Source organism: Megalobrama amblycephala, linkage group LG2 (genome assembly GCF_018812025.1).
Source record: "Megalobrama amblycephala isolate DHTTF-2021 linkage group LG2, ASM1881202v1, whole genome shotgun sequence".
Classification (NCBI taxonomy): domain Eukaryota; kingdom Metazoa; phylum Chordata; class Actinopteri; order Cypriniformes; family Xenocyprididae; genus Megalobrama; species Megalobrama amblycephala.
Window position 1 is genome coordinate 24,404,741 of NC_063045.1, and position 15,981 is coordinate 24,420,721.

Sequence of the window (15,981 nt, forward strand, 5' to 3'; positions counted from 1 at the left end):
ACAATAGAATAGAAGCAGCATAATTCTGACTAAAATTTATGTTTTGCTAAAATATTTAAGCAATAAATGTAGGTTTAAAATTCTTCATATGGCACAAGTAAGTGTATTTTTGTGAAGACAGTAACTGTAAATTGACTGTTGTAATGTGGAAATCAAAATAGCCTAATATAACTAGTATGTGCTTTTGTTTTTATTTATTTTCATTTTTAGTTTAGGGAATTTAACTTCTGCTTTAAAAAGCATTATTTTTATTTTTAGATTGTAATGTTACAATGTTAGAATGTAATGTGATTTGACCTTTTTTGCACATATATAGCATAGACTGGTTACATTCACTATATTTGTTTTCATAGCCTTTAATATGAACATTGTTTGTAGGACAACATTGGGCAGGATGTGAAATAAGTATAAAAATATATATATATATTTTTTTCTAAATCCAAATAGATAAATGTAGCTAATACTGAGATATATACTGTATATTGCCATTCAGCCAAAAAATAGAGCTATAATTCTTTGGCCATATCACCCATGTGTGATGAGTCCATACAGTGGCTGTAATCTCATCTGAGAACTGTTAGTCAGTCTGATGCTCTGTTAGATGTGTGCGAGAATAAGCGCTGAAGCCTGAGGCCACATCTGCAGCTCTTTACCACCTCCAGCCTGACACACGACACACATGGCAGACAATTAAAAAGCTACTTTAAATGTTGTATAACCGGCCCACATCATTAGCCTTTGTTATTTTTGCCCTCAATTTGGTTTGCTGATTTGTCTGCTTTTGTATTCTCAGAGTGGCTTAGCCTTTAAGCATATGCATATCATTTTCATTTATTCTTTTAGATGAACATTCACGTGGCCAAAAGCCAAATCTTCTGTTTTTTTTTTTTTTTTTGTCTAAATTGACTTTTAAATGATTAAAACCAAACATGTGGCTTTTGGCCCTTCAGTTTGGGGTCATTTAGTTTCATGTGTGCCATGTTTTTGCTATAGGACAACAGACAGCTGCTGAATGAGAGAATTAAGTTGGAGGGAATCATGACCAGAGTGGAGACGTACCTCAACGAGAACCTGCGCAAACGTCTCGACCAAGTCGAGCAGGTGAATATAGCAGTTTTCCTTTTTGGCAGTATAACATGTATGAAATACAATGCCATGTAGTGCACTAAAAAGTGTGTTTGTGTAGGAATTGAATGAACTGAGAGAAACTGAAGGAGGAACCGTCCTCACTGCGACAACGTCAGAGTTGGATGGCATTAATAAACGCATAAAAGACACTCTGGCTCGCTCTGAGGGTGAGTAAAGACTAAAATCATTGTTTATTTGTTTTTTAGGTGCTCCATGTCTCAGAACTTTTGTTCCATTTTGTTCACTCATTTTTCAGATTTGGACTCCCTCATTGATAAGACAGAGGTGGAAATAAAGGATCATCAGAAGAGTATGGAGCGCTGGAAGAACATTGAGAAGGAGCAGAACGAAGCCATCAACCATGACACTAAGGAGCTGGAGAAGATGACTAACAGACAGGGCATGTTACTAAAGAAGAAAGAAGAATGCATGAAGAAGATCCGAGAGCTGGGCTCCTTGCCGCAGGAGGCCTTTGAGAAGTACCAAACGCTCACACTCAAACAGGTACACAGCTGTTACGGAAAACTGGAGCTTGTTTTTGTTGTTTTTGTTTTTTGTTTTTTTTTAACCCTGAAATGCAAAGTTTTTTCCCCTGTAGTCAAAAGTTCATGGTCAAGTTACTAAAAATTGTCCATATAATTTCCACTGACTCATTAAGAGTGTAACTGTATTTTCCTCCTTGTTGCAAATGAGGTCATAAACGAGTATTATGTAATCGTATGAAGACCACGATTTGTCCGGATGCCCTTGAAGAAGCCTCTTACCACCTTCTCGGCTCATGTCTGGCTTTAGTTTTTCCTCTCATCCCCCTACAGTCTCGTAGCTCTCTCCCACCTGTCTCATATTCTTTCTCTTAGTTGATCTTCCTCCTCCCTCTCCACCTCTCCAGTCAGGGGCTCTATTGTGTGTCAGCCCTCCTACACAGAGGTGACTCATTCTTTAGTACCCCATGCTTGCGCTCTTGTTTTTTCACCCTCTCTTGGTGAACTTGAGTGTGTGGAGTTGAGGAGGGAGGTTGAATCATGCCATCTCTGTCCATTTCTTTAGCTATCTTCTGGAATCTTTTCTTGCAGGTTCAGAAGTGGTAATTATGGCATAACGTAGTGTTGTCATGATACCAAAATTTTGACTTCGATACGATACCCAACTTAAATATCACGATACCGATACTTAAACGATACTATGGCAAAAACCTAAAACAGCAGGAATATAAAAATAACATATGATAAAAATAAATAAATAAATAAATAACATATGACAGAACTTCTTTCTTCACCAGTGTGCAGGCTGATAATTCTGGATGCCATGAAGTTAGAGTTAGACTTAATATAATTTTTAATGTTTATTGTTTTCATGCTCAATAAAATTGTAAATGATTTGCTGTTATGCTTTTTTTATACATTTAGGTGTTTTTATTGTAAAAATTATATTACTGTAAATAATTAGAGCAATGTTATTAAAGCATACATTGGTTTAAAATAACTGTATATACCCTTCACATATTTATGTATTTTTAAATTAATTTTATTTTTGCAACCAGATATCACTTATTAAACTTAGACTCAATAATACACCTCTTTGCGGAGTTCTGCTTGCACGAGTAAAATAAATAAAAAAACACTAATTTAATGTTTGAGAGCATAAACATAATGCTGGTACCACACTAACCTGTCGCTCTTTAAATTCTTTGTTCAAATCGGGATGTTTGACGGCAAGATGCTTTTGACTCCCTTCGCTTGCGTTATTTTGTAACATCTTTTGCACTCGGGCTTTGTGGTGTCCGTGGGCTTGCCCTGACTGTCGGCAATGTAAGTAAAATAATGCCATATTTCGCTTCGTGCATCTGCTTTCTCAACAATTTGTGGACGGTCTGCAAGAGCACCTGTATTTGCAACCATACCTCTCGTTTTGTCACTATAAAAGCCGTTGCGCAGTTGAGAGGAATAAACGCACTCAGTTTGCCTTAGAAGCAGCGTGCTGCACGCACACTGCCCCCTGCTGTCGCACATTAGGAAATACAGCTGGCACTCAATGTACCGGTACTAATAAAATGAAGAACCTGACCGTTTTTAAAAGCAGGGTATCGCGATACCTTTTTAGTACCGGTATATCGTGCAACACTAGCATAACGTTTATTCAAGTGATTTTGTTCTGGACAAAATGTACACATTTTGTCACTTTCAAGATGATTTTTAATTAGGAGCTGATCCCAATCTGTGTTCACATTTGTTACTGTTCTATTCTACTAAGCCCCTAAGGCAGGGCTGGCCAACTCCAACTCTGGCCCTCGAAATCCACTTTCCTGCAGAGTTTAGCTCCAACCCTAATCAAACACACTAATCAAGCTAATTAAAGTCTTTAGGATTACTTGAAAGCTGCAGTCTTGCGTGTTTGTTCAGGTTTGGAGCTAAAAAAAAAAACTGCAGAAAAGTGGATCTTGAGGGCCAGAGTTGCCCAGCCCTAAGGGGGACATGGTGATTGAAAAGATAAGAGATGGAGAGAGGTTTTGTTCTCTCGCAAAAATTTGCATCCTCTCACAAAATTTTTCCATTTGCTTGCAATGTTCTTGTTCCATTGAGAAACTTAGTTTAGAAAGTTTAAGGTCTTGAGAAACTTTGCATTCACACTCAATTTTCACGTTCCTTCAAGAAACTTTGCATTCCCTCTCTCATTGTTTCCATTTGCAAATTGTTTACATTCCCTTAAAAAGTACATTTGCTCGCAAAGAACGCATCTTTTGTTCGGTGAACGGAAAGAATTGAAATAGAATTTTTCCTTCCATCTCATATTCTTTTCCATCACCATGTCCCATTGACACTATTTCATTTGTTATGTGTTGTGTAATGATTTTGTGTGTGTCTGTGTAGTTGTTCAGGAAGCTGGAGCAGTGTAACACAGAGCTGAAAAAGTACAGCCACGTGAATAAAAAAGCCCTGGACCAGTTTGTCAATTTCTCAGAGCAGAAAGAGAAGTTGATTAAGAGACAGGACGAGCTGGACAGAGGATACAAATCCATCATGGAGCTCATGAACGTCCTGGAGCTGCGCAAATATGAGGCGATCCAGCTCACCTTCAAACAGGTACGACCATCAGTAAAGAAATGTTTACATTTCAATTATTTTTTTAGTTTTATTTATTAAAAAATATAAATGACAAACAATGTAGCACTCTCAGATTTCAGTTCTTGAAATCAAATGAAATGAAATGAAAACCAAAAATTTTGCTGTCCCTGACATATGTGACCAGTGCTGGCAAAATGAGTCTGCATGCGCAAATTTTCAAAAATGAGTTTGGTTTTGTTTTGTTTTTCACATTCTCCATTAAAAGACCTTCAAAATTATATATGGTTTGTTGGAATCTGACAAAAAATGACTACACCCATTTGAAAAGTTAAAGTTTTCTGAAGATTCCAAAGCAAAATCACCTAGCAACGTTGCATCTTTTCCTCCAGTTGTTTTCCTAATGATAATTACTATACAAATTTTTTTTATCTTTTGTTATTAAAAATAGGAACAAAGATACAAATAACAGTAGTGCAGTCAAGAGCAGCAAACGATTCCTTTTCTTTTATTGTTCGATTAACATTGAGACAGACCTATATTAAGACCTACAGTAATGCACGGATCTAATATAATGTTACACATCAGATTTTTTTGCCTCCAACCGTTAACCATATGTTCATTTAATTTACTCAACAAGACAGGTATTTAGCAAAACCGTAATTCTGTGTATGTGGAGATGGAGAGACGCGTCTTATGCACGTGCTTTGGAAAAATCAGTCAGCGTGATCGTTTCACATATTTAAATTGGCAAGGCTTAACCCTCTAGTTCTCCTCACATGGCGGTCAAAAATTATTATTTATTACAAAACATGTTTTACTCTAAAACTGAGAAAATCAAAGCCATAAAATATCTAAAAAATTAGCTTTCAGTAAGATTTTGTTTGTGCACAATGATTGTTTTGATTGAATCATGTCCATGATTTCTTTTGGTGTGTGTTCACATAGCTAGTGCCAAAACCTTTATCAACTTTCGTACCATTTTGATGAAGTAAAAAAATTCTAAAAAGCCAAAACGTAAAATGTTTTGGTCAAAAATGACTAATGAGCACAGGAGGGTTAAAAAGACGTGCAAATGATAAACTTCCATGAAGACTCCCACCACAGTCAGCACAAAAAACAATCTGTATCCTGTTTAATATTCTGCTTTGTCTCCCGGCAGGTGTCTAAGAATTTCAGCGAGGTATTTCAGAAGCTGGTGCCCGGTGGTAAAGCCACTCTGGTGATGAAGAAGGGAGACACTGAGGGTGGACAGTCTCAGGACGAGGGCGAGGGAGCAGACAGCGAGAGGGGATCTTCCTCTCAGAGCAGTGTGCCGAGTGTAGACCAGTTCACTGGTGTGGGAATCAGGGTAAGGATGAAGAGTCAAATGTTTGTGTGCTTTATGTATGTGCAGTTATTACTTGCTCAAACTTGACAAATCATGTTTTTGTGTGTGTGTACGTCAGGTGTCATTCACAGGTAAACAGGGAGAGATGCGAGAGATGCAGCAGCTCTCTGGAGGTCAGAAGTCTCTGGTTGCTCTGGCTCTCATCTTTGCCATCCAGAAATGCGACCCTGCTCCTTTCTACCTGTTTGATGAAATCGACCAGGCTCTGGATGCCCAGCACAGAAAAGCAGTGTCAGGTACCATCAGCCAATGCATAGTTGACATTAGAGATGCACCGAAATTTCAGTCCTGAAAGTTCAAAAGAGGATAAAAAGCAGGAAATCTGGCCCAAAAATAAACAACTACATCAAAAGAAGTTATCTGGTTTTAATAAAAGTGTATATATGTTTTGTTTTTTTTCTTTAATTCTGCCACAGTTTTTTCTTTTCACTACAAACAAACTGGTTTTGGAAGGTTACAAGCTTCTGTTTGGAGTGAATTAGAAGTGGTTTTGCAGTGCATCAATGCTTTTTGGATTGCTGTCTTGCAGACATGATTGTGGAGCTGGCTGGACATGCTCAGTTCATCACCACGACCTTCAGACCTGAGCTTCTGGAGTCAGCCGATAAGTTCTACGGCGTCAAATTCAGAAACAAGGTAACAGGCATCAACCACCTTATATATATGTATAGTAATTAGCAAATGAGTCTTGTGCATAGAAAATGAGCTTTAAACGGAAGTCTTGTCAAGTTGAAGCTGCACAGATGAGGTCCCCAGGCTTACTATCGGTGTGTGTGTATGTGTGTTTGTTAGGTGAGTCACATCGATGTGATCTCAGCAGAGCAGGCGAAGGACTTTGTGGAGGACGACACCACTCACGGCTGAGACACAAAACACCGCCATCACTCATTTTCCTTGTTTCTCACCTCTATTTCAACTGGTGTGTTTCCTTTTTAAAATCCCAGTTGGAATGAATGAAAAGCAAAAATTTGCTTTTCTTAATGTGCTTGGATTTGGAACAGGATGACTAATTGTTGACTAATTGTTGTTTTACAATTTTATATTTTCTTTCCTCTTTGTTGATTCTCGTATTTCAAGGATAAAACACTGAACATTTTTTTGATTATTTGATAATGTGCTGCGCTTCACACTTGCTTCAGCCCGGGTTATTTAAAAATGAGGAAGATCAGTCACTCATTTTCAGAGTTAAGCATCAGTAAGGGAACAAATGTAGTATGCTGAGACTGAATACACAGGTAGGTGTATGTTAAAGTGCTGCGGTTTGCAGTCTGCCGTTTGGCCCCAGTTCTCTCTTCCTCTCTACTAATAAACCAGCATGAGTTGTTCCATCATACTTGCCTTTTTAAGTGATATATGAAAACGGCTCATTTTGTAGTTTTTCCGAATGAGCCTAAATGTTTTTTGTTTTTTTATCATTGTTTTGTTGATGTTTCATTTATTCTTTAGGTCATTGTGATTTATAGTCATGTGTTTTCTGTAGGGCTGAAACGATTAGTCGACATTATCGACAACGTCGACAATAAAAAATTGTCGACAAATATTTTTGTTGTCGAATAGTCTCTTGATCTCATACGACCTATTTGAAGGGCCTGCAATAACGCGGTGTAACCAGTGGGGCGCTGTAGCGCAATACTGTAATGCAGCCCTCCGGGATCCAATCCAATAAAAGAAGTCAGCGCTTTGGAGAGCATAGTGCAAACGAAGTCGAACCCGTGAAATGTGGGAGATTAACATAGCATAAACATAACAAACATAACGTTTAGCATAACTACAGAATACTGTCATGCAGGGCCACCAACTCTCATTCAAACTCACTGTTCTCACGCCACACGTTCATTTTCTCACACAGTGAAAGATGCATCGCAGAGCAAAGAGGACACAGACAACGGCAACGCACCGACAGATCAGGTTACTTTTGATATAAAACTAAGTCTAAGCTTTTAAATTCAGTCAGTATTACTACGGGATTCAAACAATACTTGTGGTGGTGACTCTGTTTAACGTTGTGTGGCAGATCGCTGTAACACCTCGGTTCAAGCGGCATGTGAACCTATTCCTCTCTATTACAGCGCGAAATAAACATGAATGAACATCAAAAAGTACTTACTTAACTTACTGAAATGAATCCATCTCTATTGTAATCACTTAATCGGAGTTTTAACCGCAGAAAGAAGTCAATAAAACTTGCAAACAAATATATCACACAAAATGTAACATTTACCTCAGGAAAGCCATTCAATGACCATAAACTCGATAGTTTGTGTGTGTGTGTGTGTATATATATATATATATATATATATATATATACACACACACACACACACATACACACACACATATATATATATATATATATATATATATATATATATATATGATATGTAATATGTGTATGTATGTATGTTGTTTCATTTTTCACAAAAACCCCCACATAATTACATTATATTTATATATTTATAGTATATTGGTCTATTCAGTTGGCTTAAAAATGATTAAAAATACACTTTTAAAAGCTGAAGTGATTTCCTTGTTTTATTTACTAGTTAAAGTACAGTATAACTCAATATTTTAACTAATTGCTAAAGTAGAATAATCGAACAAAGCCTACTGATTAACCAGTGCAATAATCGATGATTAGTCGATTAATCGTTCTAATAATCGACAGATTAATCGATTATCAAAATAATCGTTTGTTGCAGCCCTAGTTTTCTGTTACCCAAAAAGAATAAAATTACCCTGGTCTTTATCAAAGCTGATTTTACTGGTTTCTTGCCGCTAGAGGGCGCTGTCAAACATTTTACAGTTTTGATGTTATTATTACATCATAATGTGGTTGTGCTGTGTTGCAAAGAAAGATCAGTGATTTGAAGGCTGCTTTTGGCATTAGCAAGTAAGTACTTTTTATGCATAACTTATTTATACATAAATTATTTACATATATATATGTCTATATTTGTAAAATTAAATCTGATTTTGTAGGGTTTTTGGGCTTTTGAGAAGTTGTTCCTTATGAAACAAATCTCAAGGTAATATTTAAACACTGAGTCTACAATTTTAAATAATTATTTGTAATATAATAAATATTTCTATTTTGTAACACCTCTGTCATTGTTTTCATCCCAGTGTCTTTCAAACCTGAGCTTATGCAGATCAGAGTTGCATGTGGAGATCAGGCTTTGGAAATGATCATGCTTGTCTGTAATAGGTTTGTAGTCATTCTGTTAAAGGTGAGTCATGTTCACTGAAATGTTCTGGGGATATTGGATCCTCTTTCCATCTGCCAACAACACAAACACAATTTTATCTGTCAGATCTACTCAGCTGATCACTAAACTGATCCAAGAGTCCTTCGGGCCTGTCAGTCTCTCTTCTCTTAACTGCTCGTGCTTCTCTGCCAGAATCGCTCTCTTGCGACCTAGATCAGCCCCTTAACATAATCAACAGATGAAACCATCTCATAATCACGGGGAGGCCTCGATAAACCTCGCATAAATCTGTCCCTGCTTTACAGTCGTTCAGCACACAAGTTAATTTGTTGTCTGACAGGTGCCGTGTCAAACCTATAACCGCTTGGTCCCTCCGTGTGCCCTTGACTCTGTCTGTCTGTGAATAGTGTTAGGGTCCCATTAAACTTGTCAGTTTTGTGAGCAGTGGCCTGCTGGGAGAACAGATGCTGCTGTCTCAATGGCTCTTTTCACTGTCACGGGATGAACTTTCAGCTGCCTATACAATCGGCATCTTTTTTGGGCACATATAATATAAACTAAATAAAATTATTGCTTTTTTTTACATGGCAAATATTTATTAGTAAGTATACTTGCATTTTTTTTTTATCTTAAGTAAAAGCAACTTTTCTTAGTGGACAAACATTTACATTCACATGGACTTTTAAGTCACAAACCACTATATGTGACCAGTGATTCAAAAATGCTCCATTCTATTATCATTTCATGTAGTTGTTTTTTGTACAAAAGAGCTGAACACAAAATTAAAGCATTGTAGAATTATAGAATCTGTTGCATCAAAATAATTCAATTCATATTTATTTGTAGTGCTTTTCACAATACATGTTTCAAAGCAGCTTTACAGAAAATGCATGTCAACATCATAATTTAGAGTAATCCGTTATCAGAGGTGACTGTGTCCAAGTTATGTAATTTCAACAAATCATGCAGTTAGCTAACAATGTATTAATTTACACAGTGTATTAATTTAAGGCAGAAGCCATGAGCGCATTGAAGTAATGAATACATGTAACAAATGATTAGGATATATAGCAAAATTTGGAATGGTGCATGTTGATCTAGAGTTTGCGTCATCTTAAGTCCTCATAGTGGTCAGCATAATTTCTTCACAGGTGTTGAGGCATCTGAATTCTTCATAAGAGGTTGGATCCAAACTGGAGCTGATGTACTCTAGTTACTTCGGGATGGGCGTCCCGAGATAAAACAGAAAAGCGAATGGAAAATAATTAGCGTAGCTGCTATTCATAACATTAACCAAAGATAATCCTGTGCATTTGATCAGATATAACTGGAGTGCATGGTTATGAGATGCATTATGTGAATGCTTGGCAAAAGAGATGTGTCTTTAAACTATTTAAACTGGGAGATTGAGTCTGAGCCTCGAGCATTATCAGGAAGGCTATCCCAGAGTTTAGGAGCCAAATGTGAAAACGCTTTCCCTTCTTTAGTAGACTTAGATATCCTTGGTACTACCAGAAGTCCAGAGTTGAGAGATCTTAAAGAGCATGATTGATTGTAGGCTGATAGAAGATCGGTTAAATACACAGGAGCTGAACTATTTAGGGCCTTATAGGTTAGTATCAATACTTTATAATTGATATGGAACTTAATAGATAACCAGTGTAGAGATGATAAAATTGGTGTTCTATGATCATATTTTCTTGATAATATACTTCAAAAAGTAAAGTACAGAATGAGTTATTATTTTTGTAACACTTCTTAACTTCCTCTCCAGTAATTGCAACAAGAACGTTTTTGTTTTTTTTTGTTTTTTTTTTTGCAAAGAACGTCATATTTACTTTTACATTTTGTTTGCATATTTTTGTTTCAGTTGTTGTTTACTGACTTGACTGTAAAAATGATGGTCACAAACACTTCTCAAACTGCAGATCTTTTAAATTTGACCCAGCAACTACGAGCTCTACATATAACCACTCGCTGAGGTGTCATTGTGTCATTGCCGATCCATTTTTACCCTTGTAAACCATCACCATGCCATAACCGTATGTGAAAAGGAATTTAAAGCTTGCTGTTTTAAGTGGAAACTGCATTCGTTCCTTTTTTTAAAGCAGTTTTATGAGGTCATACAGGAGATCTGTGGGAGCAACAGCAAGAAACTGGAATGAAGCTTTCATTATATTATATGCGCACTTTAACCATTATTGCTTTCCTGTTGAGTGATGGTTGAGTGTTTAAATCCAGTGTGGCATAAACATTGGGTTGTGTAGGGGCGAGTTATTGAGAATGGCAATCACAGCTGTGGCCGAACCTTTTTCAGGACCGCAATCTAGACTCGAGTAACGACGTAATGACTTAATGCAGGTCTAATGAGCAGGTGCTAATTAGAACAAGGAGGATCGTCACATGGGTGCTGCTTTCTGTCCTTTTTAGAAAATGTTCTCATAAAAGACTTTTTACACTACTAACAATGTCCAACAGTTGGATAAACATAGATGACAGGAGAATTCTTTTTTTTTTTTTTTTGGTCATCTGAAAGTCATTATTTCCACCAACGTCTTTTTCAACGCATTTCAAATTATGTATGGTGTGTAATATCATTCTGAGATGGAAATTATTTAAACATTCATAGAATAGAATAGCTGACTTATTTGTCTTGCTAAAGCTAATATCACATCTAAAATTGTATTTATTTTATATACAATTAAATAATATTTTGACTTTTCTTGCGGTAAAAACTGTTCAGTGTTGTGGAAATGAAGGCAGAACTGACAGTTGGTTTTTAAAATTAAGAATCATTTTTGCAAATTAAATATGGAAATGTTTAGGTTTATTTTACTGTGTTTAGGTTATAATAAAATTTACTAAATCTGTTTATAATGTATTTTCATAGTTTAAGATTGCAAGTCATTTGAAAAGTAACAAATAAATGATGGCATAATAAAAGGTTTCTAAGAAGCTTTTAAATGAACTATTTCATGCACAGCTACACCTGTTGTTGTGGTTACAACTGTTTCTGAGGGCTTTTTGTGTGCAGTTGTCTTGCTGATGTGGAACATTTTGTCCAGTGCTTGGAGTTTTAGTGTCAGTCATTCTCTAAACAGTATCTGCTTTCCTCAAGAATACTTTGGGATTGTGACTGAATGTCACACGTCTGTAGAGGGTTAATGAGGGTGTCAGCAAAAATCTAATAGATATTTTGTGCATTTACTGTTGATTTAAGTCAAGACAAATTAAGATTATACCTAAACCGGGGACACACCTAACGATTGTAAGGCCGATTATGAATGTAATTTGATACTTACGACTGATCATGTCCAATCGCGCCGAGTCAGAGCCAGTTGCGTTCAGTCGGTGTTTACAGTTGGTGCTTAAAATCGTGCAGTGTGCTGCGTCTAACGATTCTAGTCTTAGAATTTTAGAAAGTCATTGCCAGTCCTCCTCGCAAAGATTCTTCTCAAATTTGATAATTCCCACTTCTGAAGTAGTGATTACGAGCAAATCGCATTCAAGTTTCGAAAGGAAAGTCATTTTTACAATAGCGCTGAGAGCACGTGAAGGCAGCATAATATTTGCGACCGATGACGTCTCTGTTTCCTTGGAGACTGTGTCAGGCGATTGTAAACAAGCGGCGAAATGGCGTCAAAAAACGTTTGCAACATAAATACACATTGGACAACCGGTATGGAAGAAAAACTGGTTGAACTCTGGCAAGAGTACGAATACAACATATCTTCGAAGGAATAACGTAAGTTACCATAATAGAAGTGATAAGGAAAGAAGCTGGGCTGCTATTGCGGAAGCTTTGAACGTATCAGGTACAGGACCGGATTATCCATAGACGGGATTGGGCTAGTGTCCTGGGGCACCAGCCAATAGGGGGGCAACAAGTGATAAAGATAATGACTAACGTTAGACTTTTTTATCATGTTTTGTATATATATTATTTATCTGGAAAGATACGGATACAAAATTAACAGTTAATGATACAATATATACAGAGAGAATATAAAGAGCCCTGCCCCTTTGATCGCGAAAGTGAAAGTGCCCTTTGAGGTCGCATTGTGGTAGTATAATTTACTTCTGTGGTAATTTAATGGTCTGTACAGTGCCGTTTCAAGTCGAACAAGCTTCATTGAGGATAGCAGCTTATCGTTGCTTAACGGCGACACCACCGGAGTGCAAGCTCTAAAAATAGATTAATTTACCAAAGTTTACTCACCTCAAATTCTCTCTGTTGAAAACAAAGTGCGCGTTTTCCTATTTTTTTTGTTATTTTCCGCACAAATATAGCAGATGAAGAGCGCCAGCTGTTTGTTTACATCCATTTTCAAGATCCCGCGCACAGTGTGTTGCTTAGCAGTGGTCTCAATCGTAAACGTTTGTGTTCTTCTCCGACTGTCAACGATTAAAATCGGCTCCAGTCGAAGGAAACAATCGGTATGTGTGTTCTGTTCAGTCTTAAGCCGGGGACACACCTAACGATTAGCTGTAACATTCTAAGACTGAACTGAACACACATACCGATTGTTTCCTTCGACTGGAGCCGATTTTAATCGTTGACAGTCGGAGAAGAACACAAACGTTTACGATTGAGACCACTGCTAAGCAACACACTGTGCGCGGGATCTTGAAAATGGATGTAAACAAACAGCTCGCGCTCTTCATCTGCAGCTATATTTGTGCGGAAAATAACTAAAAAAGTGGAAAAACGCGCAGGATATGTGTGAGGTCCTGGCTGGAGAGGCAACATGGATTTGTTCTCTACAGAGAGAATTTGAGGTGAGTAAACTTTGTTAAATCTATTTTTAGGGCTTGCACTCCGGTGGTGTCGGCCGTTGTTAAGCAACGATAAGCTGCGATCCTCAATGAAGCTTGTTCGACTTGAAACGGCACTGTACAGACCATTAAATTACCACAGAAGTAACGTTATACTACCACAATGCGACCTCAAAGGGCACTTTCACTTTTGCGATCAAAGGGGCAGGGCTCTTTATATTCTCTCTGTATATATTGTATCAACTGTTAATTTTGTATCCGTATCAGATAAATAATATATATACAAAACATGATTAAAAAAAAAAAGTATTATCTTTATCATTTGTTGCCCCCCTATTGGCTGGTGCTCCAGGACACTCGCCCAATCCCGTCTATGGATAATCCGGCCCTGTACATTACCTGACACGTTCAAAGCTTCCGCAATAGCAGCCCAGCTTCTTTTCTTATCGCTTCTATTATGGTATTCCTTCGAAGATATGTTGTATAGACATTCGTACTCTTGCCAGAGTTCAACCAGTTTTTCTTCCATACCGGTTGTCCAATGTGTTTTTATGTTTCAAACGTTTTTTGACGCCATTTCGCCGCTTGTTTACAATCGCCTGACACAGTCTCCAAGGAAACAGAGACGTCATCGGTCGCAAATATTATGCTGCCTTCACGTGCTCTCAGTGCTATTGTAAAGATGACTTTCCTTGAAAAAAAAATAAAAAATAACGAAACTTGAATGCGATTTGCTCATAATCACTACTTCAGAAGTGGGAATTATCAAATTTGAGAAGAATCTTTGTGAGGAGGACTGGCAATGACTGTTTCTAAAATTCTAAGACTAGAATCGTTAGACGCAGCACACTGCACGATTTTAAGCACCAACTGTAAACACAGACTGAACGCAACTGGCTCTGACTCGGGCCGATTGGACATGATCAGTCGTAAGTATCAAATTACATTCATAATCGGCCTTACAATCGTTAGGTGTGTCCCCGGCTTTAGAATGTTTCAACTAATCGTTAGGTGTGTCCCCGGCTTAAGCGTGTGTGTGTGTGTGTGTGTGTGTGTGTGTGTATATGTATATATATATATATATATATATATATATATATATATATATATATATATATATATATATATATATATATATATATATATATATATATATATATATATAATACACTCACCTAAAGGATTATTAGGAACACCATACTAATACTGTGTTTGACCCCCTTTCGCCTTCAGAACTGCCATAATTCTACGTGGCATTGATTCAACAAGGTGCTGAAAGCATTCTTTAGAAATGTTGACCCATATTGATAGGATAGCATCTTGCAGTTGATGGAGATTTGTGGGATGCACATCCAGGGCACGAAGCTCCCGTTCCACCACATCCCAAAAATGCTCTATTGGGTTGAGATTTGGTGACTGTGGGGGCCATTTTAGTACAGTGAACTCATTGTCATGTTCAAGAAACCAATTTGAAATGATTCGAGCTTTGTGACATGGTGCATTATCCTGCTGGAAGTAGCCATCAGAGGATGGGTACATGGTGGTCATAAAGGGATGGACATGGTCAGAAACGATGCTCAGGTAGGCCGTGGCATTTAAACGATGCCCAGTTGGCACTAAGGGGCCTAAAGTGTGCCAAGAAAACATCCCCCACACCATTACACCATCACCACCAGCCTGCACAGTGGTAACAAGGCATGATGGATCCATGTTCTCATTCTGTTTACGCCAAATTCTGACTCTACCATCTGAATGTCTCAACAGAAATCGAGACTCATCAGACCAGGCAACATTTTTCCAGTCTTCAACTGTCCAATTTTGGTGAGCTTGTGCAAATTGTAGCCTCTCTTTCCTATTTGTAGTGGAGATGAGTGGTACCCGGTGGGGTCTTCTGCTGTTGTAGCCCATCTGCCTCAAGGTTGTGCGTGTTGTGGCTTCACAAATGCTCGGCTTCGAAAATGCATACCTCGGTTGTAATGAGTGGTTATTTCAGTCAAAGGTGCTCTTCTATCAGCTTGAATCAGTCGGCCCATTCTCCTCTGACCTCTAGCATCAACAAGGCATTTTTGCCCACAGGACTGCTGCATACTGGATGTTTTTCCCATTTCACACCATTCTTTGTAAACCCTAGAAATGGTTGTGCGTGAAAATCCCAGTAACTGAGCAGATTGTGAAATACTCAGACCGGCCCGTCTGGCACCAACAACCATGCCACGCTCAAAATTGCTTAAATCACCTTTCCCATTCTGACATTCAGTTTGGAGTTCAGGAGATTGTCTTGACCAGGACCACACCCCTAAATGCATTGAAGCAACTGCCATGTGATTGGTTGATTAGATAATTGCATTAATGAGAAATTGAACAGGTGTTCCTAATAATCCTTTAGGTGAGTGTGTGTGTGTGTGTGTGTGTGTATATATAT

The 15,981-nt window shown here is 37.8% G+C and overlaps 2 protein-coding genes and 1 long non-coding RNA gene across 3 annotated transcripts in view; 2 read left to right on the forward strand and 1 right to left on the reverse strand.

Moving 5' to 3' along the window:
* Positions 1-6,908, forward strand: part of smc3 (structural maintenance of chromosomes 3) — a 31,690-nt gene extending 24,782 nt beyond the window's left edge. The window contains exons 22-29 of the mRNA XM_048167497.1: positions 994-1,101; positions 1,187-1,295; positions 1,385-1,632; positions 3,996-4,208; positions 5,350-5,538; positions 5,636-5,813; positions 6,107-6,213; positions 6,370-6,908. Coding sequence (XP_048023454.1) covers positions 994-1,101; positions 1,187-1,295; positions 1,385-1,632; positions 3,996-4,208; positions 5,350-5,538; positions 5,636-5,813; positions 6,107-6,213; positions 6,370-6,441 — 1,224 coding nt within the window. The 3' untranslated portion in view covers positions 6,442-6,908. The remainder of the gene's footprint in view (positions 1-993; positions 1,102-1,186; positions 1,296-1,384; positions 1,633-3,995; positions 4,209-5,349; positions 5,539-5,635; positions 5,814-6,106; positions 6,214-6,369) is intronic.
* A 2,695-nt stretch (positions 6,909-9,603) lies between these two features.
* LOC125253533 lies at positions 9,604-12,218 on the reverse strand. The gene is made up of 2 exons (XR_007181461.1): positions 12,086-12,218; positions 9,604-9,999 (listed from the first exon to the last, which is right to left on the reverse strand). It is a non-coding gene; the product is annotated as an uncharacterized LOC125253533 (long non-coding RNA).
* rbm20 (RNA binding motif protein 20) overlaps positions 11,916-15,981 on the forward strand; it is a 92,567-nt gene continuing 88,501 nt past the window's right edge. The window contains exon 1 of the mRNA XM_048167525.1: positions 11,916-12,528. The gene's annotated coding sequence lies outside the window, so the exon portion shown is untranslated. The remainder of the gene's footprint in view (positions 12,529-15,981) is intronic.